The sequence below is a fragment of the Pseudovirgaria hyperparasitica genome (assembly GCF_010093815.1).
Source record: "Pseudovirgaria hyperparasitica strain CBS 121739 unplaced genomic scaffold EJ05scaffold_8, whole genome shotgun sequence".
Taxonomy (NCBI): domain Eukaryota; kingdom Fungi; phylum Ascomycota; class Dothideomycetes; order Acrospermales; family Acrospermaceae; genus Pseudovirgaria; species Pseudovirgaria hyperparasitica.
The window spans coordinates 1,510,393-1,535,978 of NW_022985556.1; the positions used below are offsets into that span (position 1 = coordinate 1,510,393).

The following is a 25,586-nucleotide window of genomic DNA, read 5'->3' on the forward strand; positions in this document are numbered from 1 at the left end:
CGTCATTCATCCATGATTATCCGAGAGTATCACCTGTAGTCATAGTAGTAGTATTACGACCAGAGTTCTTGATAGGTAGATACAGTCAATCAAGCTTATAGCAGCACTACCTCGTCCATACGTATAATCATTCCCATGTCTCACATCACTCATATGTTTTAGACGTGTTGTGGATCGACATTATCTACAATATGGAATATGATACTTACAAGCCAACTACAATCCATTTTGCTATTCCTCGTACGAAATCATAACATGACACTTCATCATCCCTTCTTGACGAGTCAAAACAATCCCAGTCTCCATGAACCCATCCCATCTGGAGAATAGTCCTTAATCAGCCATGCCGAAACGCTGACGTTACTGCTAAACGCAGAGCACGAGATGAAAGGGGTTTTGGGAATTCTACCAAAGGGGGGGGGGGAAGGGGGTGTCATCGATAGATAGCATGTTTCGACCAAAATCCCAGACGAAGAAGCTTCTTCCTTTCTTTTAATTGTTTTACCTTTTGCTTTTAGAAAGATGGCGTAGCAAGCTGTCTCGTTTCTATTGATTGATTGCGCGTCCCCAGGCAATTGAGACTAGCATGAAGTGCACTCCTCTCTGCACAGTCATAACACTTCTTTCGAGGCAAAGGACCGCTGGGTATGAATGATATCGAACTCCTCTGATTGATCAGAAACGTACGACGACGATGGGTACAGGGTCCCTCACCCACGTTCAGGGATACATGTAGTCAGTCTGCAGCGACTACTACACTACCAACACGCTCGATATGGAAGACAGTAATTCCAAATGTTTTGCCATTGCCCCCCCCCTTCCAACCCGCCGAAATACTACTTTTCTTTGATCAGACCACCAACACTCGAAAATAGAAGGGGAAACAGAACGGGGCCAGGTAGGAAGACAGACAGACAGGCCACGTACGACAGTTCATGTCGATCAGTGCTCGCGTCATATCCATCCAAAAACGAACGCGGACAAAAGGTTAATAGTTACTATAATTAGACAGCGACACACCACGCCAAAGACAGACAAGGAGAGCCTGCTCGCTCGGGCCGGAGAAGAAGAGTAATCCGCAACTGACAATAAATAGTACGTACACAAACGGTGGAGATTGACATACAAGGTAGCCAGCTAGCTAATTAGCCAGCTAATAAACTCTCCTCCTCGGAGCAAATGGAACAAGGAGAGAGACAAGGACAGGCCAGCGAACAAGGGAGGGACAGAGCAAAACCCCACCGATGAGGCGAAGGCGGGTGATGCGCTGGCATGGGACATTTCTGTCGGGGGATCCATTTCCTTCCCCAGGGAAGATGGCTGTAGAAGGGTAGGTAGGGGCAGGCAAGAAAGTACGATCGCACGGGATAGTAGTACCGGCCAGCTGGGAGACTGTCGATGCAAAGATTGAGGGGGATCTCAAGATGGTATGTATGGTCCGGATTTGAACATCAGGCCATCGGATCGGGGCGATACATGCAGATGGAAACAAGGGGAGGGATAGGAGATTTGGAACGGATATGGGCATGACTGGGTGCGAGGAGGGCCATGCGGCTGGCTGGCTGGGGTGTGTGCGGATTGAGGCAGAAGGCAGGCATGTCGTGGGAGGAATCGAGCGGGTAGTGACATTCAATGGAGGAATTGGCGAGGCCGATGGGCAAGGGAGCGTGGTGTTGAGCGAGATGGAGAGATGGGAGATTGAGAGTGAGAGAGGGGTTTGGGGACCAGTGTTTTGGGCAATGAGTTTGGAGAAATCGGTCCTGAAAGACAAAAAGAAGCAGATGATGATGACGAGCAATTTCGATGGTCTGGCGGTCTGGCAGATTGTTGGGGTCAAATCTCAAGAGTGCCGGCAGGCATGTTCCTTGCACGTGGTGTGTGTGCATGTGTGTGAGTGAGGGTTTGGTACCATCTATGTAAACAGACATGGCACGCCCAGCACGAACCCGATGCAGTCCTTTTTTTGGCCCGAGCGTAGAATTTTCGTCTTGGAATCTGATCTGAGCCATGCAGACCTGCGCCCAGGAACACCCACGTATATAATTATGGTAATTAGCCGCCTCGCCCAGCCCCCCCAAAGCGTCGGGCATGGACGTGGACATGGACAAGGTCGTGTAGAAGATGATGAAGCATACAGAAACAGAAGAAGAAGAAGACCAATTGACCATGTCCCCATGTCGAATGTCGTTGCCCCCTGCCCCCTTCCTACCCCCCCGGCTGTCGATCAGCAGTCCGAAACAAGGTCTCGATCTCCAGACGCACCGCCACAGGCATGGGCATCGCAGTACCGTAGCAGGAATGTTTTTCTTTGTTCGAGAAGGGCCGGCGCGGTGATCTGGCGTGGTCGGACGTCTTGCCGATAATCCCCACGCGGCCGGTTCGCGGCACTTCTTCTTTTGTGAGGCAGCGCCAGCGTTACAGGCTAAAATGGCTGCTTGCTGCTAACTAACTAACTAATTAAAGGCTGGATAGATACGTAATAAATCAAGGTTTGTATTAATACGATACGATACGCAGCGGGGACATGACTAAGTGTGGCGCATCATCTCGGGGTCTGTCGAGGTCAAGATATGCACTACGAATAGGTTGTGCAGTAGTACACAACTACTGTATACTTCGGGGCAGGTGGAGGGTGGGCAGTGGCTGATGAGCAGCAGCCAGTCAGCCACAAGTGGCGAGTGAAAAGTCCTCCGACACGAGTACGAGGAGCAAGTAATTAACGAGTGGTGCACGACCAAGGCAGGTTCCGTAACGTTTGGTTGGCAGGTAGGTAGTTCTTTCCTTCCTGATGAAGTATTATTCTACGTTACTTAGTCCCCGACGCCGTTGAGCAAGAGCGATCCTTAGCATGCAATAGTAGCAACTGCGTCTACGTACTTCTAACCTATCTACCCCGCCACGACACGGTTGCCGTAACTCCATTGTTTACAGTGTGTATCTATCTACCTAGCTACCGGGAGTCCCATGGCAGGTGTGGCGAGTGTGGCGAGTGAGCCCCGCCTTTGTTCTCTGATAGAGCCAATCATAACAACCCATACCCCAACAACATCTGCATATTACCTGACTCATTCTGTCGTCAACATCTGCCTGTCTATCTCTGACTGTCTGACTCACTCCTCACTCCTCACTCTCTCCCCTCACTCACTCTCTGACTCTCTGTGTACGTTCTCCACCTTTCTACGCGTAATCCTCGGCCGACTCCACTCCACGCTTGACTGCTGTCGGAATGGCGGTGGCGTTGTCATTCATCCATGCAAGAATGCAGTCTGCTGGTGCGGGAGAGATAGCTGTTGAGAGAGGGGGAGAAACTCCACTATCCAACTGGCCTGAAACCCCCTCCCTCCATGGCATCACAAACCCATCACATACCCATCGAAACAAATCACCAAAATCCCCAATCTCACATCCCCAACCCAGCAGGAAGTATGCCCTGGAAGCAGGACAGCAAAAAAGACCCGCATTGTAGACCAAAAAAACATCAAATTCCATCCCCCCAGTCCCCCCCAGTCCATCCCCGTGATACATGACCGAACGAACGAACCAACGAACCACCACCACCACCCCGCCCCGAGAGCGGGCCCGGCCGTGTGAGAAGCGTGTGTGAGAGCGTGATCAAAGGACGTGAGTGGATGTGCGTGGGGCATGCGTGTATGTACTTACTGTACTTACTGTACATGCGAGGAACGAGGAATGAATAAGTGTCTGCGCCACAGGGTTTGGCCGGTTCCCGTGTCTGTGTGTCTGTGTGTGTGTGAAACGCTTTCCTCTCCCCCTTCCATTCCACCCATTCCACTCCATTCCACTCCATCCACCCCGTCCATTTGGGCCCCCCCTCTCCGTTCCACTTCTTCCCTCCACATCACGCGTCACCCGTAGCACGAAATGGAATGGAGGAGGCTATCTATTGGATGGATGGATGGATGGAATGGATGGGGTGTCCCAGGTGTGGCACGAACCTTTTGCACGACCGAGTTACTTACCTTCCCCCTGGTCATTTGGAAGTGTGTGCTGTGTGCTGTGTGCTGTGTGCTGTGTGCTGTGGTGCTGTGGTGGTGCGGGAGCGGCTTTGCTGACCGCCTTTGTTGTTGGGCTGGATTGCTGGCTGGATTGCTGACTTGCTTGCTGACTTGCTTGCTGGCTGGGTGGTTGGTAGTGGTAGTGGTGGTGGTGCCATTTTGTGGCGTGGTAATGTACATACTACACGTACCTACTTATGTCTGCCATGTTCAATCTGCTATGGGAGAAGGAGAATGGGGATATGAATTTGTGGGTGGGTAGTGGGTGGCTGATTGTTGATATGGATATGGCTATCGATATATATTTCGATAAAAGATTACGATAGGGTATGAGGTTCTATATTATGTACATGTATATGTATATACAACAATATGACCCTCCCCCAATACTCCAAGTCAGTCCTGACTCCTAATCACTACTACCTTGTAGTAGGTACCTACCTACCTACCTTACCTACAGTGTATATGTACCGCCCGTGACCGCCTCCGAAGTCGTGCGCGCCATGTGGAGGCAGCAGCAAGCTAGTCCTCCGATTACCGCCCCTTCAGATAACAAACAGGTTACAGGATCACTCACGCCTGAAGACTAAGAAAAAATAGCACCATGCAGATGGACGGAGATATCATGGAATGCTCAAGGCAAAACACGTGCATGTTAATTACAGCGGGGGCACCTTTGGCCCAGCAAGCACTTCGGGTCCGGTAGGTAATTACTGTCAAAATAGCTACATATGCCGTGTGTGTATGTATACGTGTGCTTCCTCCGCACCACTCAGCCGCGTCTTGGCTGTGCCACCTGAAACATAGGGGAGGAGCGAAAAAAAAAAAAGAACTCCTCCCCTAATAAATCGCTGCTGATACGGAAGGGGTATAAGGGTATCGCTACGTATCCGCTCTAAGCCTCGCCACCAACAACAGAAGCCGCTCCCAAAATTCCCCGAACAAGCATCTTCCCTCCACCACCACCACAACCACCACCACCACTACCACCACACTCAACGACGCTCGCTTTGCTTACTTTGCTTGCGTCCTACATGCCCGCTGCTAGCCCTACAAAGGCCTGTCTGTGTATGCTACAAATGATCTGAGGCTCTCTCTACCGCTAACGTGGAGAATCGAAAAAAACTGTGGAAATTAATGGGAGAAGAAGATATCGTCATATGCTGGTACAATTTTAGCCAAAATCGGCGCACCGATCCCATGAAGCCAAGCGGGATCGGAAAAGGCCGTGTGCGTGAGAGTGTGTGAGTATGTGAGTGGGTATGTGTGCGAGAGTGTACGTGAGATATATGAGTGTATGTGTGTGTGTGTAGGTGTCAGAAGTTACACTCGCCACAAAGTCTCCCGGTGATATGGCGGATGAAGGGGGGTATCAAAAATGGCATTTCCGCCCATCATAAGCCGTAGAAAGTTATTCCGGAAACGCCGAGCGAAAGGGGCCCCTCAAGAATGGACGCTCGGTGCTAGTTCCGCTTGGGATAGACAAAATGGAAAAAAAGGCCATGTCATTACAGTTCGTTATTCCGCCGTGCGTGCAGTTTTGCTCAACGTGATGAGTCTTTCAGTAGCGAAGGTGTAGTGCGTAACCGGACGTCGTAACGTTTTTGGTCGTCGTGACGTCGCCGTCGACCTGGACATCTGATGCACCTGCTTCCCATTCCCGCTTCACGGGAGCCTGATCTCCAGTCGGGTGGAACTCTGCAAGCATATCCTGACCTTCCGGTATTTCGCGTACAGCCTCGTCGTCAAGGTAGATCTTGAAACCCTTGTCAGGATGGATGCGGATAGTCTCCACGACCAGTGTCGGTTCGATGTTGAGTTTGCCCGCAATTCCTCTGACAAGATCCATAAGCGTGTGTTGCATGAGGTATACTGCGCGGTAGTAGTAATCGTCTTCGGATCTATCCCCAGCAATCGTGGGCCGAACGAAAAAGCAAGCAACTAGACTTGTCAGCAAGCATCCAGAAAAAGGCCTGCCATGTCACTTACCAGGCTTGATAGCTCGTTCGGGAGGAGGCTGGTAATCTGGATCTACATCAACGGCTTCGATCATGTCTTGATGACTGTCTGATTTTGGTAGTTTCAATGGTAGACTTGGCGGACTCAGATGCTGCTTGACGCCTGGCACCATGTCACCGGTTGCAGTCTGCCCTGGTAAATTACGCCACTCGTTGGAAGAGACGCGCGAGAACGGCACGGCTTGATGCAATGACGTCTCTCGTCTCTCGCCACTAGAGTTGAGAGACATGGAGCTCGGACTGGGCGATACGACAGAGGAATTCTCAGCAACGCTTTGCTTGTCCCAGTTTGCTGCGTCTGTCATTTCCGCCTTGGCGATATCTTGTAGCATTCCGGGAAGTTGGACTGGGTGCAGGTCCGGATCGTCCAATTCTTCGCCCTTGAGATAGAATAGTGTTTCCGGAAAAGTCGAGCTCTCCATGTCCTGGAAGCCCTTGAGCTTGGCCCGTAAGTCTTCCTCGGCAGATCCGGAAGCACCGTCTGTTGCAGACCAAGTCCTTCGATGCTTCGGAACCTTGCCTGGCTTCTGGCTGACGGGCGGCTTGACCACGGTGCCACTACGTCTCCGCTTTCCCGGGTCCTTAATACCTGCTTCCATTTGCTGGATCTGCTGCAGGAGTTTTTCAATCTGTTTCCTGGTATGAGACGTGTCGTTTGTAAGCTTCCGTTCGGCGCCATGGTCACGAAAAAGCTTGACTTTGCAAAAAGCCAGTTCCTGATTGGCGAATTCGCCAGTATCTGCCTGCGGCTGCTGGCTGCTCAGAAGCTCAGTCTTTGCACAGAGCCGTACCGGAATGCCCTTGACACCTTTGGAGTGGCTGAAATCAGTGGAGAGAAAGTTGAACCTCACGGCGACGGAGCATTCTGGGTTCTGATTGGGGACGGCGGTCCAGTTTACACAGAATCCGTCAAAGGATGACGACTCGAGTTCGATGCTTGGGCGACCGGTAATCTCAGCTCCTCCAGCCTGTGTTGATTCTACAAACTCGACAGCCTGCAGGCGTCCCCCTCGTTGATGCGCCTCACTCGTACCACGTCCCTCCTTCCAGAGCTGCCAGCATGACCCAGGTCTCTGTCGCTGCTGTTCATCCTCATATGAGACGCGGATGAAGGTTCGATATCTGTTTGGGACCGAGGAAGCTTGGCCGGGTGTCGAGTCCTTGATCCTGACGGAGTAGGCCTGACCTTTGTTGAGATATGTAATGGGGATTTCATCTGCGGACTTGATCATTGCTGTCGGGGCGTTGAGACTGACGCGCCATCGGAACCTGCAGATGGTAAGCTTTGATGGGACGAGACGCCATGCAACTGCAATTGAACTCACTGCTGTATTAACGATTCAGGGCGATTCTGCTGAACTTGAACACCAAACTGTGGTGGGTGAAAAGTCATTACTGGCGAGTGTTCTGACATGTCGATATCTCCGTGCATGCTTTCGAGAGGCGATTCTTCAATGGTCTGCGGTATTTGCTCGTATGCCGTGGGGTGATGGTAGAACTCGTGTGGTGCAAAGGTCTGTTGCGGAGGCATGCCATGTTGCATGGCACTGTGTTGAATGGTACCAATCTCGGCATGAAATGGGTCATGAAACATGTGTGAAGCAAAAGCTGTTGGGTGGGCAAAGTCGTGCATGTTGTGAGTAGTGACTTGAGGTCCTTGAAGCTGTAGTGTTGGGTCGCTGCCACTGGACATGGATGACGGGGTGTGGAACTGCATATAGTTGAAGTTGCCACCCGGTGTGGGCATTGACAAGTCACCGGCGATCATATGGTGTCTCGTCGTTCCCCCTGGAGTTGGAGTGAAGATTACGGAACGCTGATGCTCGAGGTCGTGGAAAGCGGCGCTTGTTGGATCAAGGAAACTAGGCCCAGGAGTTTGAGTAGCCCAGTCGCCTGCTTTGGGCGTAGGATCACTGTCCTTGAAGTCGTCCAGGTCATCAGGATGCCTGTCCACGGGCGTTAGCGTGCCTTGATGGGAGTCAAGGGAATCCATGAGGCATGTGCATAAAAAAGAAAATGCGAGCTGAGGGACGCAAAAGTTGAAGAAGATGCGAACATAGAGTATAAGACAGTTTAATGTGGATCCGAGGTGCAGAAATCAGAAAGCAAGTTTTGGGAGTGGTACCTATTGTGGAAATGGACTGCTACATCGAGCGCATCGGTCAGAGAGGTGCCGGCGGTGGGCTGAGTGGGATTTGAGTGCCGACTGGCAGCAGCCAGGCTTCCGCCATAGTTTGACTTGAAATCGGCGAGAAGCTGCTCATTCGGTTTTCGCGTTGTTCTGAGAGAGAAGTTAGGTATTGACGGAGTAGGTATATATGGATTGAAGGGTGAAGTGTGCGCATCGAAGGGTGCTGCTAGCGCCGGTGAGGCTGAACAATGAGGCACAGTAGAGGAAGTGATTAGGACGTACCGATTGCTGAACATGACTATGCAAAAACAAACTCAGCGGGTTGAGAAGAGAGCAGATGGCATGGGGAGCAAGAGAAAGGAATAGTGAAGCAAGATAGAGGACGAGGTCGAGAGTGAAACATGAAGATGAACGAGGGACAGAGAGTAAGGTTAAGGTGTCAAGGTCAAGCCACAGTAGAGAGAGAGAGCAGCGGCGCGTGGGCCACAGTTGAGTAAGTAGTAGGCCGGGGAGGGGGGAGGGGAGGGGGGGGGTATAATTAATAATAAAAATAAGAATAGTGGGTATAGATAGGTAGGTACAGAACCCAGCAGCAGCAGCAGCAGTAGTAGAAGTAGTAGTAGTAGCAGCAGAGGCAGATGAGAGCAGACAGACTCGACTCGACTCGGGTGCAGAGAGCAGTCCAAGTTGACAGCGCACGAGAAATGGTGTAGTTTGGAAAAGACTACCTAGATACCAGCTAGGTATAGTAGATAGTATTGGATGGGGCTCGAAAAGCGGGCCTCCGTGGCCTGAAAGTGAGTATTAGTGGGCGAGTAGTAGTTAGTAGTAGGAGGAGTAGTATGTAAGCCTGAGGCGGTAGAAATGAACAGTAAGGTAGTAGTAGTAGTATGTACTTGGGGGAGGGCAAGAAGACAATTCGATGGTGGTAATAATGACGGACTCCAGTCAAGTAATTAATTACTGTACAGTAGTAGAGCAAGGAAGGCGGCAGAAGGGAAGACAAGAATATCGCTAAGAAGGAAACCCTCAGGTCCTGCCTCCCCCCCCCCTCCCCGGTCATCATCTCGGCGTTTGTACAGTCCATAGAGAGAGAATGAGATCAGAAGAAGAGAGGAATGCCGTCAAGGCGAGAGAGAGAGAGAGAGAGAGAGAGAGAGAGAGAGAGAGAGAGAGAGAGAGAGAGAGAGGACGCGAGGACCCAGTACTGGCCTCTGCACATATTCGCTTGTCACGTAGAAGACGTGCGACACAAACGCCACTGCAACACGGAGCGGGAGAGTGAGCTGGCCGGGCGGTATGGGTTGTGAGGAATGTGGGTGATGGTGAAGGTGTTGCTGCTGTTGTTGTCGCGGTTGTGGTCGTGGTCGTAGTCGTTCGTAGTCGAGATCGTCGTTCGGCAGGAGGTTGAAGATCGGAGCGTGGCCGGTGGGTGGGTGGATGGGTGGCTAGTGACAGCTGCTGGGCCGCTAGGTGAGTGTGTGAGAGTGAGTGTAGGTGTGGTTGAGTGACTGCGCCGGGGAGTAGCAGCAGCAGCAGCAGCAGACGGAGCAGAAGCGCCCAAGCCGGCGGGGTCAGCAGCCCGTTGTTTTGGGTTGAAATCTGCACCGCCACAGAATGCCCCTGCGATTTATAGGATTATAGGTGGATATCGATGTACCCAAACCGCGGGCTCTAGGGCTACAGGCAGGTAGCATCCTGTCACAACAACACACAGCCAAATCCCGTCCACTCCACACCTTTTAAAATCCCCTGCCTGCCTGCCCCCCCGAAGAAGAGGCTTGACACCGGGGGGACCTTGGTTGGCTTTTTAGCTAAAAGTTGGGGAGGATTCGCTGTGGCATCCCGTCGCATCGCACACGCACACGCATCCGCATCGAATTCCTTTCCTTCTTCCTTCTTCATTAGCCACGCGGACTGCAGCACCAGAATTACGCATGCCCATGCCCCAGCATGACTCCATCTACGTACTACTTTTACTGCATGTACTGGACGTGCGCGCCACATGCAACCGCTGCCGTGCCGTGTCCCACCCATCACATCACTCGCTTCTTCTTGCCTGTGGCTCCTTTCCACCTCTTCGCCACGTATTTTATTACTCGTAAAGAAAGAAAAAAAACACCTTCGCTTACTTACTATGCGTCTGTCTGTTGCACTACGCTACCTACTACTTACCTACCTAGTTACCTTATCTTCCAGTGGGCGACGTTTTCAGACCCAACGCCACACCTAACCTGCATACCGCCACACCTGCCGCCCTCAGAAGACACGCACGTGCGCCCGTCGGAAGAAATTGCAGGACCTTCTTCCAAACTCGGCCTTCTCCTCCGCGCTGGAAATCGACTCCCGGCCCACACACCATCCGCCCTACTTCTCTGTGTGCTCTGTGCGCGCGTATATCTTGGGTGTGATATATACATTTACGTTTACATTTACATTTTACATTTTACATTTACGCGCCCGGGCCTGCCTCGTCCACCCACCGATCGAGTAGAGTTTGTTTGAACGTTCGGATCCCACGTGCGTGCGTGCACGTGGAATGATAATAACCTTGCCCTCCTCCTCGTACGTCATCCATAGAGTGAGGTGGTCTGACAGACGAAGAAGAACCTTTTGACAATCAATCTCTGCGTCGTATAAGATCAAAATAAAATAAAATAAAATAAACAAAAGTCTCTTCAAGCGAGCGAGCGGCGGCGGGGGCCAGGGAGGAACAACGGCAGCCAATCCTCCTCGCTGTCTGACGTCCGGCCGGCCGCCATATCTGTTTTGTCTGGATCCGACATTGAAATCTCAGCCCTTTTTTATTGTTTGGAAATCCGCCCCTCTCCATTCGCTCGGCTAGCAATCAAACGTAAAATGAACTCTTCATTTCGCTTCTAGAAAAAAAACCAACACAACTGAGATTCAAACACGCTGAGGCTGCTTGCTGCACACACACACACCAACTGTATACTGTCTTGTGTATACACTAGACGTTTTACCTTTCCCCTCCAGAATTCAATAATAGTGTTTTCAATAATAGTGTATGTCTGTATGTATGTATGCATGTGTGTCTCTCTCCCCACGCAGAAGCCGTTTCCTTTCGGCATCGTCCGCCGCTCCATCCAGTACTACTAACTACTACGCCGATCAAACGGTCGAGAAACGCCTGTCCATCCATCTAGAACAAAACAAACATACAATACAATACAATACAATAATACTATTTACTCATCCAGCACGGGGTCAAGAAGAGAGAGAGGGAGAGAGAGAGAACAAGCATATTTTATTGCAGGGGGTTGTTGGACGTTTTGGACTTTGTAACCGACCACCCCCAAACATCCCAATCACAACCGCCATCATCATCCCTCACCATCACGGCGGGTCAGTTTAGCGCGGATATGTGTGTGTGAGTGTGGCGTACGTGTTCTGTGGCTAGTGCATGAGTAGGTGGCAAACTCCTGTGGCGCAATCTCCTTCTCTTCTACCTATCCATCCATTCAGGTCGCTCCGACTTAACATCCACAGGTCTAGGCCTGGGTAGCAGTGTAGATCTTTCATCGTTGTCTTTCTTTCTTCTCTCAGGGACGCGTACTCCTTGTCGGCTTCGAATGTTCGATGCAGCTATGACTCTAGAGCTCTATACTGTTGCACACCCTGTCCTTGGCCTGACTTGTCATGATACCCGCCGTCCTTGCGGTGGATGGTAACATACCGGTGGCAAATGTGGCGTCACAGTCAGGCAGCATCAGGTACGAGTCAAGATCCACTTCTTCGCGCTCGTAATCATATTTCCCCATCGAGTCGCCTGCCTTAATGGAAGCTGTCATGGCAATTATTGACACACTACACGCCTGCTCACTAAATTGGCCATCCTTGGTCCCCGAACACCACACAGTGAACCCTCGTTGTATAACGTGTCCCTGCTTATAATGCCTCTTTCGTTTCACCCCACGAATATTCCTTCGGCACTCACAAACCTTTCAGGAAACTCCCAGCTTTCATCCAATACTTCGCCCCCCATACGGACGCTTCGCTCCATCCAGACACAATCATTTCGAGTGCTCTGACTTTGCTTCTCCCCCATCATCCGCCCCAGCATCAACTTTCACTTCGTTGTTGTCGCTATATCGTCGTCGCAACTTTTCCACAACCCTGCCATGTTTTCGCGTGTCAGAACTTCACCGTCTTCAATCTTGCATGTGCTCTTCACTCTCATCGTCCATCAGTGATGCGGAATACAGTGTTTCATACCTACTAATGCTGCTTCGGTGCTTGTGCCGTGGCTGCTCGCTTCTTGGCGGCTGCTGATTCTCACCATGCTTGTCCTTGTGCTTGCCATTGGCCCCGCCACTACTGCTTCTACCGGCCGCTCGAGCTGCAGCCAGCGCGGCGGCATTGCCTGTCAGATTAGCACGTTTCTCTGGAAGGCGAGTATAGCTCAAGTCACTGTGTCCGCTATTCGAGCTTCTTCTCGACTCGTTCGTAGATCCATGACGCATCGTCGTTACAGTGCTCTTGATTGAACTTTGGTATGATTCTTGTCTGCTGAAAGAGTTCATGGAACTAGACGTCTGTGCAGGGGAAGATCCGGGGCTCGCTCTTCGGGAGCTGGTGTGGCTCGTACCGGCAGGACTGGGCATCTTGGACTTTTCCGATATAAGAAGAGGCCTCCCTGGGCTCAAAGAAGGAGCTTCAATCGTCTCTTCCTGCACAGGGCCTGGGTGTTCCGAGATGGTTGGAGTGCGCCGTGCATTTGGAACCAGCCATCCTGGTCCGCTCACGCGATGCGGGCGCGCATGCAAGCCATTATCATCATCCCCTGCGATAAACGAGAATGGCCGACTGCGTTGCGTCTGAAAACTGCTGGTGGACCGATTGTCATATCTGCCGCCTGATCCTCGAAATGTTTTGGCGACATCCGCGTTCCCATTCTCACTGCCCAATACCCCGTTTTCGAGAAACTCAAGCATGGTGGAGATGATCTGATCTACTGGCAGATCTTTCCGTCGGGCTATAAGCGATGCAAGCTCACTGATGGCTAACTTTTCCGCCAACTGAGCCTGCTGCGGAGTCATGTCTAGATTACGTTCGGCAATCTCGTCCGGGAGCAAGTCACCGTCGGAACTGAATCCGTCATCATCGGCCTTGTTCACAGCCTTTTCGAGTAGATGTACCTGGTCCAGTTCCACGAGTGGATTAGTGGACTTATAAGTTGGTAGTGTTCCGACGATGAATGTAGGGTCGGCAGGAGCTCTGAATGTTGAGAATCGACGAGATAGTTCTACCTCACCTGCAACGGATGCGTGAGATCCCCGCACTGATGCTATACCTGTATTAGCGACGCTGCCTGGATCGCAAGTGCTCCTGTCTAGCAGCGCCAGTGTCGACAGCACCCCGTACTTACTTTGTCGACCCTTCCTGTCCTGACTACTGTCGCAGGAATCATCTTCTCCAAAGGGCAATGTTTCAGCTTCAAGTGCCAAGTATCTGTGCTTCCGTGTTCGATCGATGACACTGTTTTGGCGAGCGTGCATGACCCCGGATATACCTCCAGCTTGAGGTCCATTGCAAATAATGAGCTCCAAACGCTTGATTTCTCTCTTGAATCCATCTTCTTCTTCTGCGTACTGGTTCTCGGCCACTTGTCTTAGCCGATTCGACTCCTTGAGCTGGGTTTGCAGTTCCGCGATCAGAGCTTTAAATTTATCATTCTCCACCTTCATGTTCCGGAATGATTCAAAAATCTTGAACAAGGAGCCGTTGTATTTGGGTGACAATGGCTTTGAGATTTCTGTGAAAAGTATGGACATGATATCCTCAATCAGGTCCATAGGGTCGATTCTTGCAAACTCATCTACAGGCGGCGAGAACGAAAAATTGAGATCCTCCGCGAATGAGTTATTAGGAGCGCTGTCATTCTTGCTCCCAAGCATGCTTGAGAGGCGGCTGCCAAATGTCGGTCGTACGCGTGGAGGGGCGGGGAGAGGCGAGAATGCAGGACTGAATGAAGAGCCGGAATCGCTGACTTTGTCGCCATCCTGAGGCTGGGTAGGATGCTTGTTGCGAGTTGGATTCTTTACCAGTCGTCGTAGCTGATCGGCCATAATGTCACGCTATCGTATCCACGAGGAGCGTAGGCATGCGTATCACGAATGGTAGAAGCTCTTTAGTGCAACTGCCAGATCGAGAGGGAGACGGAAAGGAAAGAGCAAGTCAGGCCACGGAGAAGAAATCGGCGAAATGAAAGCATGATAGAGCAAGAAAAGTCACCTCAAGGGCGGGGTTTGTTCACTTGATTGGGATGGTGAACTAGTAGTTCACTATAATACGGTTGCGCAGAGACAAGAGTATGGAAATGCATAACATGTGGGATTATACTTACATACAGTGTTTTTACATGTTTCCTAACGTTTCATGCACGACTACCTGGTGGTTTGAACCAGGTGAGGTGTTTGGTAATACGAAGGCGTTCGCTATTGGCATAATTACTCCTTCAGTCACCGAACATAGAGAATAACTCGGTGCTGTACACAGAATGCCGTCACTTTGAGGTCCTATTTAGCTGAGCACCTATCTCATCTACCAGCATCACGTCAGCTTGTCACCATCGAATCTGGAGTTGTCATTTCCAAGGGTCTCATTGAATAGACGCGGAATGGCACTGGTCTAGAAGGCCTTCCAGTTGCTTGTGAATACTTGCAAACTTTCATAGTGAATCTTCACTGATAGTGGTTATGCCTAATGACGCCAATCATCGCTGCTCAACCCATATAATGTGCACTCCCCTCAATGTTTACCATGAGACCTCTTAAACCGCGTCGCGTTTGCCTTCCTTAGCCTCCTTCTGTTGAGCGAGCTTGTTAGTCTGTGTTCTTGTGTTGCTGCCAAGTGGAAGGACATACAAGAGCCTTCATGGTGCCATGAAGAGCATGTCTGTGGTTTCTTCGGAACTTGGGGTCAGTTCCCTTAAGCGAAGGATAGCGATGGGTAATTGGCTTCTTGATACTGCATAGATAATGTCAGTCGTATGACTGCCGGCGCGCTGTAATTCTTCAAGGGCGCTGCATACCCGTTACGGTGAGCCTTCTTGGACTGATTGTGTTGAGATGAGTTCTTTGATTCTATATTCGTTAGAACTGTGGTGAGAACTTTCGATTTGCTGCACATACTGGCCATGGCGACGGTTGTGGTTGTCGATTTGGCGAATGTAGATGTAGCTTTGAATTCGACGTTCGACGTTTCGCTTGCATCCACGCCCGCGAGCGAAATTGAAAGTGCGGGCGCCAAGACCCTTTAACCCTGTTGGGATATACTAGCTTGATGCCTCAAGATTCAGGTACACACAGTTCAAGTGGAGTTTAGGACATTTAAGACTGTCCTGGTCGCCTCTGAAAATCACAACAGTCTGTCTACTGGCCAAGTATTTTGTCATGCCATGCTTAAAATGTCTCTTCCATTGCTCGTGGCCTGACAACATATAGCTCCAAGCCTCTTATCGCTAGAGCACGCACTCACTTCATGCTACACCCAAATTCGATATCTCGCCCGATTCATCCTTCCTTTGTACACCACCCACAAGGTAGCTCACTTTCCAGCGAATCTTGACTGCATTTCCTCTACCCTGTTCGACGCCATGCAAACGAATGGTTTGTGTTATTCCATTACTTTGTGAAGGACTGAGCATTCGTGACGATTGCGGCTCGAGCTTTAGTGTATACCCCTGCATCCTTTTAGCTGATATTGTTTTATAAGTTCTTGCTAACATACCTTTGTTACGGCAAGCTGGAACGTGAAGTCCGATACAGGCTGGGGTGTATTGTTTGATGCTCGTGAATTGATTAGAATCACATCATCAGATTGGCGAGACACGTGAAACGTAATATTCACACTGGTACTCGTCACAACAATCTCCGATGAAGTATCTGGGAGCGCGGATGAAAATGTCCACTCATCGTCTGTCCCTGCTGCGGGCGTTGGTTGCGTCTGTGTTAATGCAGCTCCGGTGTCGATGTCAAGCAGGGAGTTGCTGTTAGCTGTCTGAGGTATAGGAGTGGCCGATTGATGGAACTGGAATGGAGACGACTGTCGTGTACTTGGTGATGTGAGTGCAGCGAAGGGATCAGACGCTTTGGAAACGTGCTGCGTTGTTGGTATCTGTTGATTCTGCGTTGGAAAGAAAGGTTGTGAAGCTGTAAAGGTCTGAGACGCAGCGCCATTACTCATGAAACCGATTGGGGGGCCGTGGTTCGCCTGTGACTGAGATGGCTGATATGTTTGCTGTTGGAATGATGAGGTTGGATTTGCTGCTCCATTATTGGTACTCATTCCCAAGGAGATCCCACCAGTTTGACCGTAAGTCCCTCCTCCGCCAATGGACAAGCCAAGCAGGTCGTCTTCAAGGGCGTTCCCTTTCGGGGGTGGAGCAGGCGGTGCCGCGGTAGAGTTATCTTCAGTCGGGGCTATATCATCAGGACCACCGAAGTCAATCAAAGATAACTCATTGTCAGGACCCTTCTGGACCCCAGCTCCACTTGTCCCCAATGTACCCTTGGGGATTCTTGAAGCGGCTTCGATATCGCCCTTTTTGATCAGTCGGTATCTCTCTATTGTCCGATTAATACTGTCATTAATTTCCAGAAGCTTGGCAACAGCCTCTTGATCTTCTGATTCCTCCTCACACATCTTCTTAATCTTGGGATGAGCATTTTGTAGCGCACTTGCCAATTCCTGATTCCGTCAGTGTACAACATCGCTAGGTCTATGCAATAGACTGACCTGGAAGACGTCTCCTTCTTTAATCTCGTCTCCTGGCTTGTAGCCTTGTAGCATCTCCTCTAGTAGCTTTGCCTTCTGTTGAATTTTCCCAACTTCCTCAGCTGCCTTCGCCCTGTAGTCTGTCTTATTTCGTGTGTCGAATCCAGCCATTACTTTCATAAGCTTATTAGCTTCCTGTAAATCGTGAGGCCCTCCTCTTCGAATAAGTTCCTGTAACTTCGCAGATTGAGCAGCTTTCTCTTCTTCTTCCATTTCCTCTGCAGACCGAAGATTCTGTTGCATCCGTCAGTTTTCTGGATTTACCAATCTCAAGGCACCAAACATACATCGCTGGGATTTAAGACCGCAGCATCTTCACGTCTTACGGCCGGAAATGCGTATCCCTTGTAGCTGAGAAGTCGGTGCATGTCCCGAATGAAGCCCAGGTCCTCTTTGTACCGCGAGGTCTGGCATATAGTCTGCCGCCATTCTTCTATCAACTCCAGTATCTTTTGTTGACTACGAGTCGCATGCATCGGCGGCCGCTCAGGAAACCGCCTCACCAGTTCATTGAGAAACTCTTTGGTGCTAATTTGGAGATGGAATGGGTATCCGCAATTCTTTACGCAGATGTCAAGTAGCTAGGACAGATATTTAGTACCTGATATGCGATGCCTTACATCCTGGGAAGCTTACGTTGAGCGCCAGCATAGAGACATTAGGGTTTCGGTGGTTAATATAGTGCACAATGGCAACTGCAGCTTCCCGGGGCCTGCTCATGCAGTGAGTTATGTGTCCTTACAGCGGCCGAGGGTAGACTATACGCATTGCCTTTCTTCGCATTGATCGTGTCCGCAATTTCGAGGTTGAGCGCAAGGTTCGGTTCGAAGTTCTGAGGGTCGCAGGCATTTACTATAGCCATATCAGTACCCTGTAACATTCCGATAGCATCAATAGATGACCACTCTAAACATACAGATATACCGCTGGAGAGGAGTAGTCGCAGGCTCACCGAAACCGCCGAAGCGGTCCCTGGCGGCCATTCGTGCTGATGCTGCCTCCACGGTGAAATCCCGGATGATATCAAGGCTCTGAAGCCAGATTTATCGTCGTCCTCGAGCTTGATTATGTTTCCACTGCGAATTGCGAGTGAAAGCTGGTTTGCCTGGGCCAGTGGGGTTGTGACGGCTTAGTCGCAGGTGTGGCTGAGGCGGGGCCGGGCATGCATCCTCCATACAATTCATCTAAATTATCACCAAACCTCATCGACGATATTTGCATTCGAAACAACGTATTTTCGTCTGTGATCTATATATCTAGACATTTCGCACCTCTATCCCATCAACTATCCTAAATTGTCATATCAACGTACAATGGTCCGACATAAGAAGGACAACTTCAATCCCCGCAGTGGCCGCAGATACAATAACGCACCCCGTTCAAGGATTCCGCCCCGCGACAACGGAAATGATGACGAGGGGCAAAGCTCAAGACCACCCTACAAGGCGGCATGTTGGGATCTGGGCCATTGCGACCAGAAGCGCTGTTCAGGGAAGCGGCTAATGCGACTCGGACTGATGCGCGAGCTACATGTTGGTCAAAAGCACGCTGGCGTAGTGATATCGTGAGCTGGACTATGATACGCCGCTCGTCTAATACAACGCTAATCGCATAATCTAGACCCAAGGGCAAGACAGTTGTATCACGAGCAGACAAGGACCTTCTGGAGCAATACGGCGCTGCCGTTGTTGAGGCCTCATGGAACCGCATCGAGGAGGTTCCATTTGGTCGCATCGGTGGTAAATGCGAGCGTCTACTACCATATCTCATCGCTGCCAACCCTACAAACTATGGCCGCCCGTGGCGACTCAACTGTGTCGAAGCGCTAGCAGCGTGTTTCTATATATGTGGACACGCAGACTGGGCAGAACATGTCCTTTCGACCTTCTCATATGGAGAGGCGTTCTTGGACATCAATTCTCAACTACTTAAAAGATACGCAGCATGCGAGAATGAGGATGAAATTAAGAAGACCGAGGAGGTATGGCTCGAAAAGATCGAGAGGGAGTATTCAGAAAGCCGGGCTGACAAAGCTGCGAATGCTGGAGGAGATGAATGGAGTGGTGGAAATATGAATCGAAGGGCACCTTTGGAGTCAGATGATGATGTCGATGATGATGATGACGTCGACGGCGAGGAAGTTGGTAACAAGAAGAGCAAGAACAACGATAACGACGCAGAGGAAAGTGATGGGGAGGAGGATGACCAAACAGATCCGTACGGGCTACCCCCTTCAGATTCGGAGGACGAAGAAGAGATGGCCGAGCTCCGGCGTCGGGTCCTGGCGGCCAAGCCTTTTACAAACCCGGGCGCGGACAGCGGACACAGGCCGGAGCGCATATTACAACCAATACATACTACTACCAAAAACTATGAGGCCGGGACCGGGAATGAGGACGAGGATGAGGATGAAGACGCAGGGTCCGGGGGAGACGATGACGACGAATTTGACAACATAATGAAGGCAACCCCAGTCACTGATCGAGCCGGCATCACCGCCAAGCAAAGGCTCAAAGCACAGAACCAATCGAAAACCGCAACATTCATGCGTACTATGGTCGATACACCTGGATTTAGAACTCGTACCTAAATACATAGAACATAGATCTCAAGCTTGGTCTTTAAACCCATCCGAACCACACGTCCACCAATCTCCTCAGCTCGTTCCTGTGATGATTCCTAGACCAGATGTCCACTGTCATCAGAGACAGACACAAGACAAATACTCTAAGCATTGGCTTGATCCTGGAAAGCAGAAACACCACGGTTGAGCGCATCAACGATGGCCTTAGTTTTCTGGTCGGCCAGGTTCTTCGCCGAATCAGGCACCTTGGATTTTATGGTCGCTCCCAGCTTGGTGGCAGCGGCTTTCTGGTCATTGAATGCCTTGTACACTTTGCCGCCATCCTTGTTCTTGACAAATGTTGCCTTCTTCGCGATCGCGTCGTCGACGGTCCCGTTGACAACCTTTATGTCCCGGTTAGCCGCAATTCTCCCATCTCCTATGTATGGTGAGTTGATATACCTTTGTCAAGCCATCGACCTGGTTCCCAATCTGGTAAGCTTCTGCCAGAGTGACACTGGTGCCGGCGGCAATCTTGCTATTGCCGTTGTTGATTGAAGCGAGGACGTTGTCGGATGCAGACTGGACCGCGGCGCTGTTGGCGGTTGTCTGGTAGTTCTTGACCTGAGTATCCAGGGCAGATGTCTTGCTCTGGATATCAGCGATTGCAGAAGATATGGTAGGATAGTCCCGCTGCACAAGGGATGCCTCGCGCTTGACGGGAGTGCTGGGAAAGGCAAAAGCAGTGCCGACAAGGCCGAGGGAGAGCACAGTTGCGAACTTCATTTTGAGTTTCGTTTGTTGACTAGGAGCCCGCTTGAGTATTATGTCTGGAAAGTTATCTGGAAGGTATTTGCTGGATACTGTTCTTCTACGGAAAGGATCTCGAGCGTTTTATATCGCTTTTTCCAAAACCACATGCTGCTACTGATGGTGATATGGCCGAGCAGGCTAAGCCAATATTGTCATGATACAAAGTGAATGAGGCAATGCAAGCTGGGATGCTAGCGATATATGCAGCCATAGCTATGGCTGCAGGCGCCTTTGCACTATCGAGCTGTGTTGGTCTGATGGCTCGATTGAAGTTGCTGTGGAAGCTGAAAGTCTAGACGTCCCATGTTGCGATCATAACGACGAGCCAACCTAAATTTTGACGCGAGAAGTAGTCTATGCATGCATTTGACCATTTACAGTTCTACCGAACAGTGTAGTCCTCGTGGTCCCATTAGTCGACACGTGCGAGAGGCGTATTTAGTTCGCCCAAGGGTTTCCCCGGATTCTGCATCCAGCATGGTTTACCAACCGCACGCGAATAGTCACCCGGCCAGACCTTTCTCTGATGTTTAGATATTCACATCATTTCTGGACTTAGCCTGAATGACGTTATATTAGTTGCTTTCCCTCTGAACAATAGGAACCACATGCTGCATACCACTCTTGAAGTTCCATTCTGCTGCACAACTAGGACCTTACCGAGGAGTACACCGAGAGTCACTGTCTCAACCCCAAAGCTTGTAATACCCGAACACGATTGATCAACCGCTCAGGACAATATATTTCAGAGCTATTCCATTATTTCTACTCAGGAACAGGGGCACTAGAACCAAATGTATAGAAAATGCATGGAGAAACGAGCACCAGGCAATTGTGCCAATGGCTTGTGATTATCACAAGCTTGCCATAAAAACCACCCAACCGTCTCAATGACACTCACAGCGAACACCGGGGCGTTTGTGCTGGTCACCAGACAACTTTAGATCCTGCATGCTCAAGCGCCATGTCGACTGACTATTGCTTAATTGAGCTTGACTTTAGCAACACGGCGCTTGGAGCCTATGTCCAATGCTATGTTCACTTCCCGTCTTCAATGGCCAGACCATATCTCTGATTAGCATTGAAGCTTCAATGGACTGATTTGCTGTAAGTAACGATGGGGTTTGAAATGAGACCTGACCTGGATATGATAAGGTCGCTATGCGTCAAATAAGCACTCAGTATCACAACTATGCTGCAAGATGAGACTTCTAGCTAATTGAAGAAATGGAATATGTCGCGTCATGTCAAACTGAATAGAATGATCATGTCTTGGAGTACTTCATAGGCATATAGGGGCTGTTGTCGGGCGTCCTACAAACCTTTAGGCTGCCTGCAACTTGGACCTGGGTTCCTCCATAACAGTCCATCAATAGACCGAGGCAGACATTCTGGACCGTCTTTACTCTCTGTCTGGTGCCCTATTTCGTTTACAGGTGTGAATCCAGCGCTGTGAAACGGCTGGATCGTTCTGAATCAGAGAGTATTAGTTGTGATGGAGCAAGAGATTAGTTCGATTATGAATGAGTCAAGAACGCAATGTTTTTCTGTACTTCCCCTGCAGCAAATAGATTTCAATGCAATCAAATATGGTTTGAATCGCAGTCACAACGAATAGGAGATTTAGGGTCTTCATTGAGCATCAATGTGTCAACTGCTGTATAAGCACCCGTGTACTTGATGGTCTCAGGGCCCAACACTAGCCGCTGCTAGTAGCGCTCGATCATCCATACTCTTCTGTTCTCTTCAGTCATATCAGCGAGGAGCTTCAGCTCGACCTTCTTCATTGCCAGATAGTCTGCGGTGAATGGCGCTGGCAAAGCCTCTCTCAGGTCTGTATCGTCCTCGAGAGCTCTGTGGGCCTCACGAATGTCCACTGGCATCTTTTTATGAATGTTGTAACTTTTAAGTTGCTCAGCCGACAATTGACTCGGATTACCTGCAATTGGCAGTCAGTTTAGGGAATATTGCAGGATGACCCTAGCGAAACTCACTAGAACAGTCTCGTGGCAGGTCCTCTGTAGACTGGGCATACATCAGGCCAAGCAAGCCAGCTCCGAGTATGGCTGATACTGCCAGATACATGTTCGCCATACCGTCTATGCATCTGACTTCCCATCTACCCTTGTCCACACGTCGAAGCGGGGTTTCACAATTCTGGGTACCCCATGACACCCAGGTACCACCAGTCCATTGATTATCCACGGCTCGACGGTAGCTGACTTCCTCAGGCATTGTAATTGCGCATAGGGCATCTATATGATTCAGAACACCGCCGACCCAGAATCGTAGTTCATCATATGTCGGCGTCATGGAGATATGCGCATGTGCTGCGGTCCTGATACCAGGAAGAGGCGACGGATAGAGAGTGGCTCGTAGGTTGTGTGTAGATGCGATCTGATGTATCACAAGGCGGGCCTGGATCAAAGCATCGATGGCTGCCAGGGGGGGCAAAGGCTCAAGCACAAACTCGAATTGACCTCGACCAGCCTTAGCGTGGAATTGTTGCACTCCGATGTCAAGATCGGACAGATTCTCCGCGATCTCGGCGAGGAGAGGTATCGCAAGCCACTGCTCAGAGGACAGCGTACTCCAGGCATGAGTTGTTGTGATCGGTTCGAACGGGTCGTTTGCGTCATTGGTACGCCTGAGCAATGTGGCCTCTATCTTAAAGCTGATGAATAGACTTATTGCATATCTGACTGATAGACTGTCCACGATCGTTTGTAAGCCAGTCCGAGGGCATTTCTTGACGGGGTTACCGTCACAATCTCGCCAGAAACCAAGAACCATAGCTGCGGATAGTGGGTCTTTGTTATGACAGCGGCGCAACGTAGATAGGTCAGGCTCAACATATATCTGGTCAATCTTATTGACAGTTGGGGTCATCTCATCGTTCTGCAGCGTTCCAGTATGACCCAGTGAGATGCCGATCCTGCCATCAGATCTAACAAGATGTTCGAACGAAGCGACGGGAAGGACCCGCATTCGCATCGTGCCCATATAATCTAGCCATTGGACGTAGACAAACTTAATGCTGGCGTGTTTCTTGAGAAACCTGTCCATTATGTTGACTCTAAAACTCTCCTTGCGCAGCTTTGGTTGTAGCGTTAGTGCTTGTGGCAGGCTTCTTACGCGATCCTGAAGGTCTACTTGGTATTGAAGGTCATATAAAGTATTACTGTTGTTGAACAGGATATCCATAGCCAAGGTTATAGCTTCGAAAATGTCTAAAAGTCCTGAATTTACATTAGCGAGCAAGACCTGTACAATGCCGTCAGTAGAGAGTCTGATTGTATATTACTTCGATTCGGGTCAAGGTTCGTACCACCTCCAAAGCCTCACGAAATTGCATGTTCGCTAGCCAAAAAGTCTCTGGGAACCAATGTCCGTCGGTCGAATACAGCAACTTCGATCCAGGAACGACTTCCAAGGCCTGGTGTAGAATGGATATCTGACCATCTCGACTGACCATCGGGAAAACCAGACCCAGATCTAAGAAACAATTTTTATAGACAGTGGACAACCACCCAGCCTCACGAGTATAGGGATAGGCGGAATGGAGGAGTACGAATGGTATGTTGGGGTACTGCTCAATGAGAGGTTGTAGAAATGCAGGATTTGACCTCAGCAGACTGATGTCGGCATCACCCAGCCCTGTGTGGAATTGTACTGGTTTCGTCAGCTGGCCGTACGGTGCTTGTTCCGAGATGATCTCGAGTAGCTTCAAGACGACGAAATCGTTTACAATCTTTCTTTGTATCCTGAATTTTCTCTTTCGGATACAGCGTACAATATAGTGCTCAAAGGGCTTGCCGATGTTCAGCAAGCACTCATTGTAGTCTGGCTCAACATCAAGACCAGTGCGGTAGCATACGACGGACTTGAAAGCTATAACATCTGGATCTTTGGTAGCAGTCATGATCTCGGCCTCTAAGCGATCCGTGAAGAGAGCCCACGTGTCGATGAGAAACTCGGGCGCCTCGAGGTTCCTTTCGCTGGCATTGCACAAAAGGTCTTGTATAATGTGCTCAGCAACTGCTTCAATCCGAAGAATACGTTTAGTTGGTGCCTCTGTTAGGCGGTCGTGCCAACTGAAGGGGTGAACTTTTTCAGGAGCGCCAAGTCCGTCATCCATCAGAATTGCATAGGTTCCATGGAAACATTTCTTCCATAAAGCATCAGGCTCATGTTGAAGCAATTCAGCACGTCTTTTAAGAATGTCTTCCCAGTCGGCGGTGTGCTTGCAGCCGTATAGCTGTCGGAGTTGCTTCCTTGCTCGCAGATGCGGCAAAGAGGTGAATGTATGCTTCAGAGCGGACCCCTCAGCTTCGGTAGTAATAGACTCGAATGGTTCTAGGTCCAGAAATTCAGGACGGAGGAGGTTGTGGGCGTGGTTGTCGATCAGCGGACAATTGCGTACTGTCCGGGATAAAACGTCCGTCATATATACAGCAGAAGTGGCCCGATGATAATAATACTGTGCTGAGAATGTTCTGCAAGGAAGAAGGAAAGTTGATGGGGACCTCAGCCTCTCAACTGCGTCTGATAGCCTACCTATAAGATCTTTGATGGAGCTAGGTAGCCTACGTATCACCCGTCTCCTCAGCTGCAATTTCAAGGCAAGGAAGCCCAAGGGCCAGAACCAGGCAGTGGTGCCCACCGTCCCTGCTAATGGTCGCCAGGCGGCTTCTAGTTTGTGCTTCCATCGATATACATTTGTCCGCACAGGGCTTTAGGATCATGCTCGCTGTCTACAATGGAGTCAAACGAAGATTGTAACGACAGTGTGTATACGGGGATTATGCCTCCCAGGCTACGATATGCTCATTGACGAAGTCAGCATGAAAATCAGAAGAGACGGGGCATTCATGAGGAAGTTGGCGGCAGATGATATCATGCCAAGTGAAGAATAGGTATCATGATGGTGTATGGTGTGGTGTCATAATTATAGTCGAGACAATGGAGAATGATACACCTGATTCGGCCAAGCGTGCCAAGAGTGGGTGGCATGCAGCTGTCCCGAAGTTCCCCCGGATAAGGCACAAAGACTTTCAGGCTGTACAGCATCAAGGCATCAAGGCATCAAGGCTACCAATTAGCCCATCGTCAGTCACCTTGCTGTTTGCCCGCTCTCTCGGGCTCTGTGCACATTCGATACCGACTTCATCGCACATCCTCTCCCAGCGTGCTCTCGAAAACTCACCTCTCCTCTCCCCAGGCCTCGTTCTCTCTCCTCAATATAA

The 25,586-nt window shown here is 50.2% G+C and overlaps 9 protein-coding genes across 9 annotated transcripts; 1 reads left to right on the top strand and 8 right to left on the bottom strand.

The window, feature by feature from the left end:
• Window positions 1–1,013: 1,013 nt before the first annotated feature.
• Window positions 1,014–1,965, bottom strand: EJ05DRAFT_476525 (uncharacterized protein). Its single transcript, XM_033744051.1, has 2 exons — window positions 1,127–1,965; window positions 1,014–1,082 (listed from the first exon to the last, which is right to left on the bottom strand). The coding sequence occupies exon 1, from the start codon at window positions 1,926–1,928 to the stop codon at window positions 1,452–1,454; it is 477 nt and encodes a 158-aa protein (XP_033600723.1). The 5' UTR covers window positions 1,929–1,965; the 3' UTR covers window positions 1,014–1,082; window positions 1,127–1,451.
• Window positions 1,966–3,794: 1,829 nt separating this feature from the next.
• On the bottom strand, window positions 3,795–4,338 carry EJ05DRAFT_476526 (uncharacterized protein). The gene has a single exon (XM_033744052.1). It carries the CDS (start codon window positions 4,172–4,174, stop codon window positions 3,992–3,994), a length of 183 nt encoding a protein of 60 aa, XP_033600724.1. The 5' UTR covers window positions 4,175–4,338; the 3' UTR covers window positions 3,795–3,991.
• Window positions 4,339–5,200: 862 nt separating this feature from the next.
• EJ05DRAFT_383029 (uncharacterized protein) lies at window positions 5,201–8,690 on the bottom strand. The gene is made up of 5 exons (XM_033741247.1): window positions 8,448–8,690; window positions 8,160–8,315; window positions 7,360–7,980; window positions 6,006–7,303; window positions 5,201–5,957 (listed from the first exon to the last, which is right to left on the bottom strand). The coding sequence occupies exons 1-5, from the start codon at window positions 8,459–8,461 to the stop codon at window positions 5,578–5,580; spliced, it is 2,469 nt and encodes an 822-aa protein (XP_033600725.1). The 5' UTR covers window positions 8,462–8,690; the 3' UTR covers window positions 5,201–5,577.
• A 706-nt stretch (window positions 8,691–9,396) lies between these two features.
• EJ05DRAFT_528820 (uncharacterized protein) lies at window positions 9,397–11,096 on the bottom strand (the record flags this gene model as incomplete). The annotated part of the gene is made up of 4 exons (XM_033748916.1): window positions 10,616–11,096; window positions 10,440–10,565; window positions 9,881–10,243; window positions 9,397–9,788 (listed from the first exon to the last, which is right to left on the bottom strand). Exons 1-4 carry the CDS (start codon window positions 10,737–10,739, stop codon window positions 9,397–9,399), a joined length of 1,005 nt encoding a protein of 334 aa, XP_033600726.1. The 5' UTR covers window positions 10,740–11,096.
• Window positions 11,097–11,631: 535 nt separating this feature from the next.
• Window positions 11,632–14,254, bottom strand: EJ05DRAFT_486320 (uncharacterized protein; the record flags this gene model as incomplete). The annotated part of the gene is made up of 4 exons (XM_033745520.1): window positions 11,632–11,771; window positions 11,863–11,970; window positions 12,406–13,473; window positions 13,555–14,254. The coding sequence occupies 4 exons, from the start codon at window positions 14,252–14,254 to the stop codon at window positions 11,632–11,634; spliced, it is 2,016 nt and encodes a 671-aa protein (XP_033600727.1).
• A 1,192-nt stretch (window positions 14,255–15,446) lies between these two features.
• Window positions 15,447–18,094, bottom strand: EJ05DRAFT_452994 (ADP-ribosylation factor-binding protein-like protein GGA1). Its single transcript, XM_033742419.1, has 7 exons — window positions 17,881–18,094; window positions 17,729–17,816; window positions 17,601–17,676; window positions 17,252–17,545; window positions 16,926–17,198; window positions 15,918–16,877; window positions 15,447–15,870 (listed from the first exon to the last, which is right to left on the bottom strand). The coding sequence occupies exons 1-7, from the start codon at window positions 17,945–17,947 to the stop codon at window positions 15,667–15,669; spliced, it is 1,962 nt and encodes a 653-aa protein (XP_033600728.1). The 5' UTR covers window positions 17,948–18,094; the 3' UTR covers window positions 15,447–15,666.
• Window positions 18,095–18,277: 183 nt separating this feature from the next.
• EJ05DRAFT_486322 (RLI and DUF367 domain protein) lies at window positions 18,278–19,554 on the top strand (the record flags this gene model as incomplete). Its single annotated transcript, XM_033745521.1, has 2 exons — window positions 18,278–18,528; window positions 18,585–19,554. 2 exons carry the CDS (start codon window positions 18,278–18,280, stop codon window positions 19,552–19,554), a joined length of 1,221 nt encoding a protein of 406 aa, XP_033600729.1.
• Window positions 19,555–19,620: 66 nt separating this feature from the next.
• On the bottom strand, window positions 19,621–20,510 carry EJ05DRAFT_476534 (uncharacterized protein). The gene has a single exon (XM_033744053.1). It carries the CDS (start codon window positions 20,311–20,313, stop codon window positions 19,945–19,947), a length of 369 nt encoding a protein of 122 aa, XP_033600730.1. The 5' UTR covers window positions 20,314–20,510; the 3' UTR covers window positions 19,621–19,944.
• Window positions 20,511–21,569: 1,059 nt separating this feature from the next.
• Window positions 21,570–25,272, bottom strand: EJ05DRAFT_476536 (developmental protein-like protein fluG). Its single transcript, XM_033744054.1, has 3 exons — window positions 23,669–25,272; window positions 22,335–23,604; window positions 21,570–22,279 (listed from the first exon to the last, which is right to left on the bottom strand). Exons 1-3 carry the CDS (start codon window positions 24,785–24,787, stop codon window positions 22,050–22,052), a joined length of 2,619 nt encoding a protein of 872 aa, XP_033600731.1. The 5' UTR covers window positions 24,788–25,272; the 3' UTR covers window positions 21,570–22,049.
• Window positions 25,273–25,586: the final 314 nt, after the last annotated feature.

Excerpts from the sequence above, each read along its gene's own strand:
- EJ05DRAFT_476536 (XM_033744054.1), bottom strand. The coding sequence starts at position 24,787 with ATGACGGACGTTTTATCCCGGACAGTACGCAATTGTCCGCTGATCGAC. Across the intron at positions 23,605-23,668 it reads TTCGTGAGGCTTTGGAGGTG|GTCTTGCTCGCTAATGTAAA; the intron begins GTACGAACCTTG and ends GGCATTGTACAG. Across the intron at positions 22,280-22,334 it reads CCTGCCACGAGACTGTTCTA|GTAATCCGAGTCAATTGTCG; the intron begins GTGAGTTTCGCT and ends TGCCAATTGCAG.
- EJ05DRAFT_476525 (XM_033744051.1), bottom strand. The coding sequence starts at position 1,928 with ATGTCTGTTTACATAGATGGTACCAAACCCTCACTCACACACATGCAC.
- EJ05DRAFT_452994 (XM_033742419.1), bottom strand. The coding sequence starts at position 17,947 with ATGGCCGCCAGGGACCGCTTCGGCGGTTTCGGTGAGCCTGCGACTACT. Across the intron at positions 17,677-17,728 it reads AATGCGAAGAAAGGCAATGC|GCCCCGGGAAGCTGCAGTTG; the intron begins GTATAGTCTACC and ends CTGCATGAGCAG. Across the intron at positions 17,546-17,600 it reads TCTCTATGCTGGCGCTCAAC|CTACTTGACATCTGCGTAAA; the intron begins GTAAGCTTCCCA and ends TATCTGTCCTAG.
- EJ05DRAFT_383029 (XM_033741247.1), bottom strand. Across the intron at positions 7,981-8,159 it reads GCAGTCCATTTCCACAATAG|GCATCCTGATGACCTGGACG; the intron begins GTACCACTCCCA and ends GCCCGTGGACAG. Across the intron at positions 5,958-6,005 it reads CGAACGAGCTATCAAGCCTG|TTGCTTGCTTTTTCGTTCGG; the intron begins GTAAGTGACATG and ends TGACAAGTCTAG.
- EJ05DRAFT_476526 (XM_033744052.1), bottom strand. The coding sequence starts at position 4,174 with ATGGCACCACCACCACTACCACTACCAACCACCCAGCCAGCAAGCAAG.
- EJ05DRAFT_476534 (XM_033744053.1), bottom strand. The coding sequence starts at position 20,313 with ATGAAGTTCGCAACTGTGCTCTCCCTCGGCCTTGTCGGCACTGCTTTT.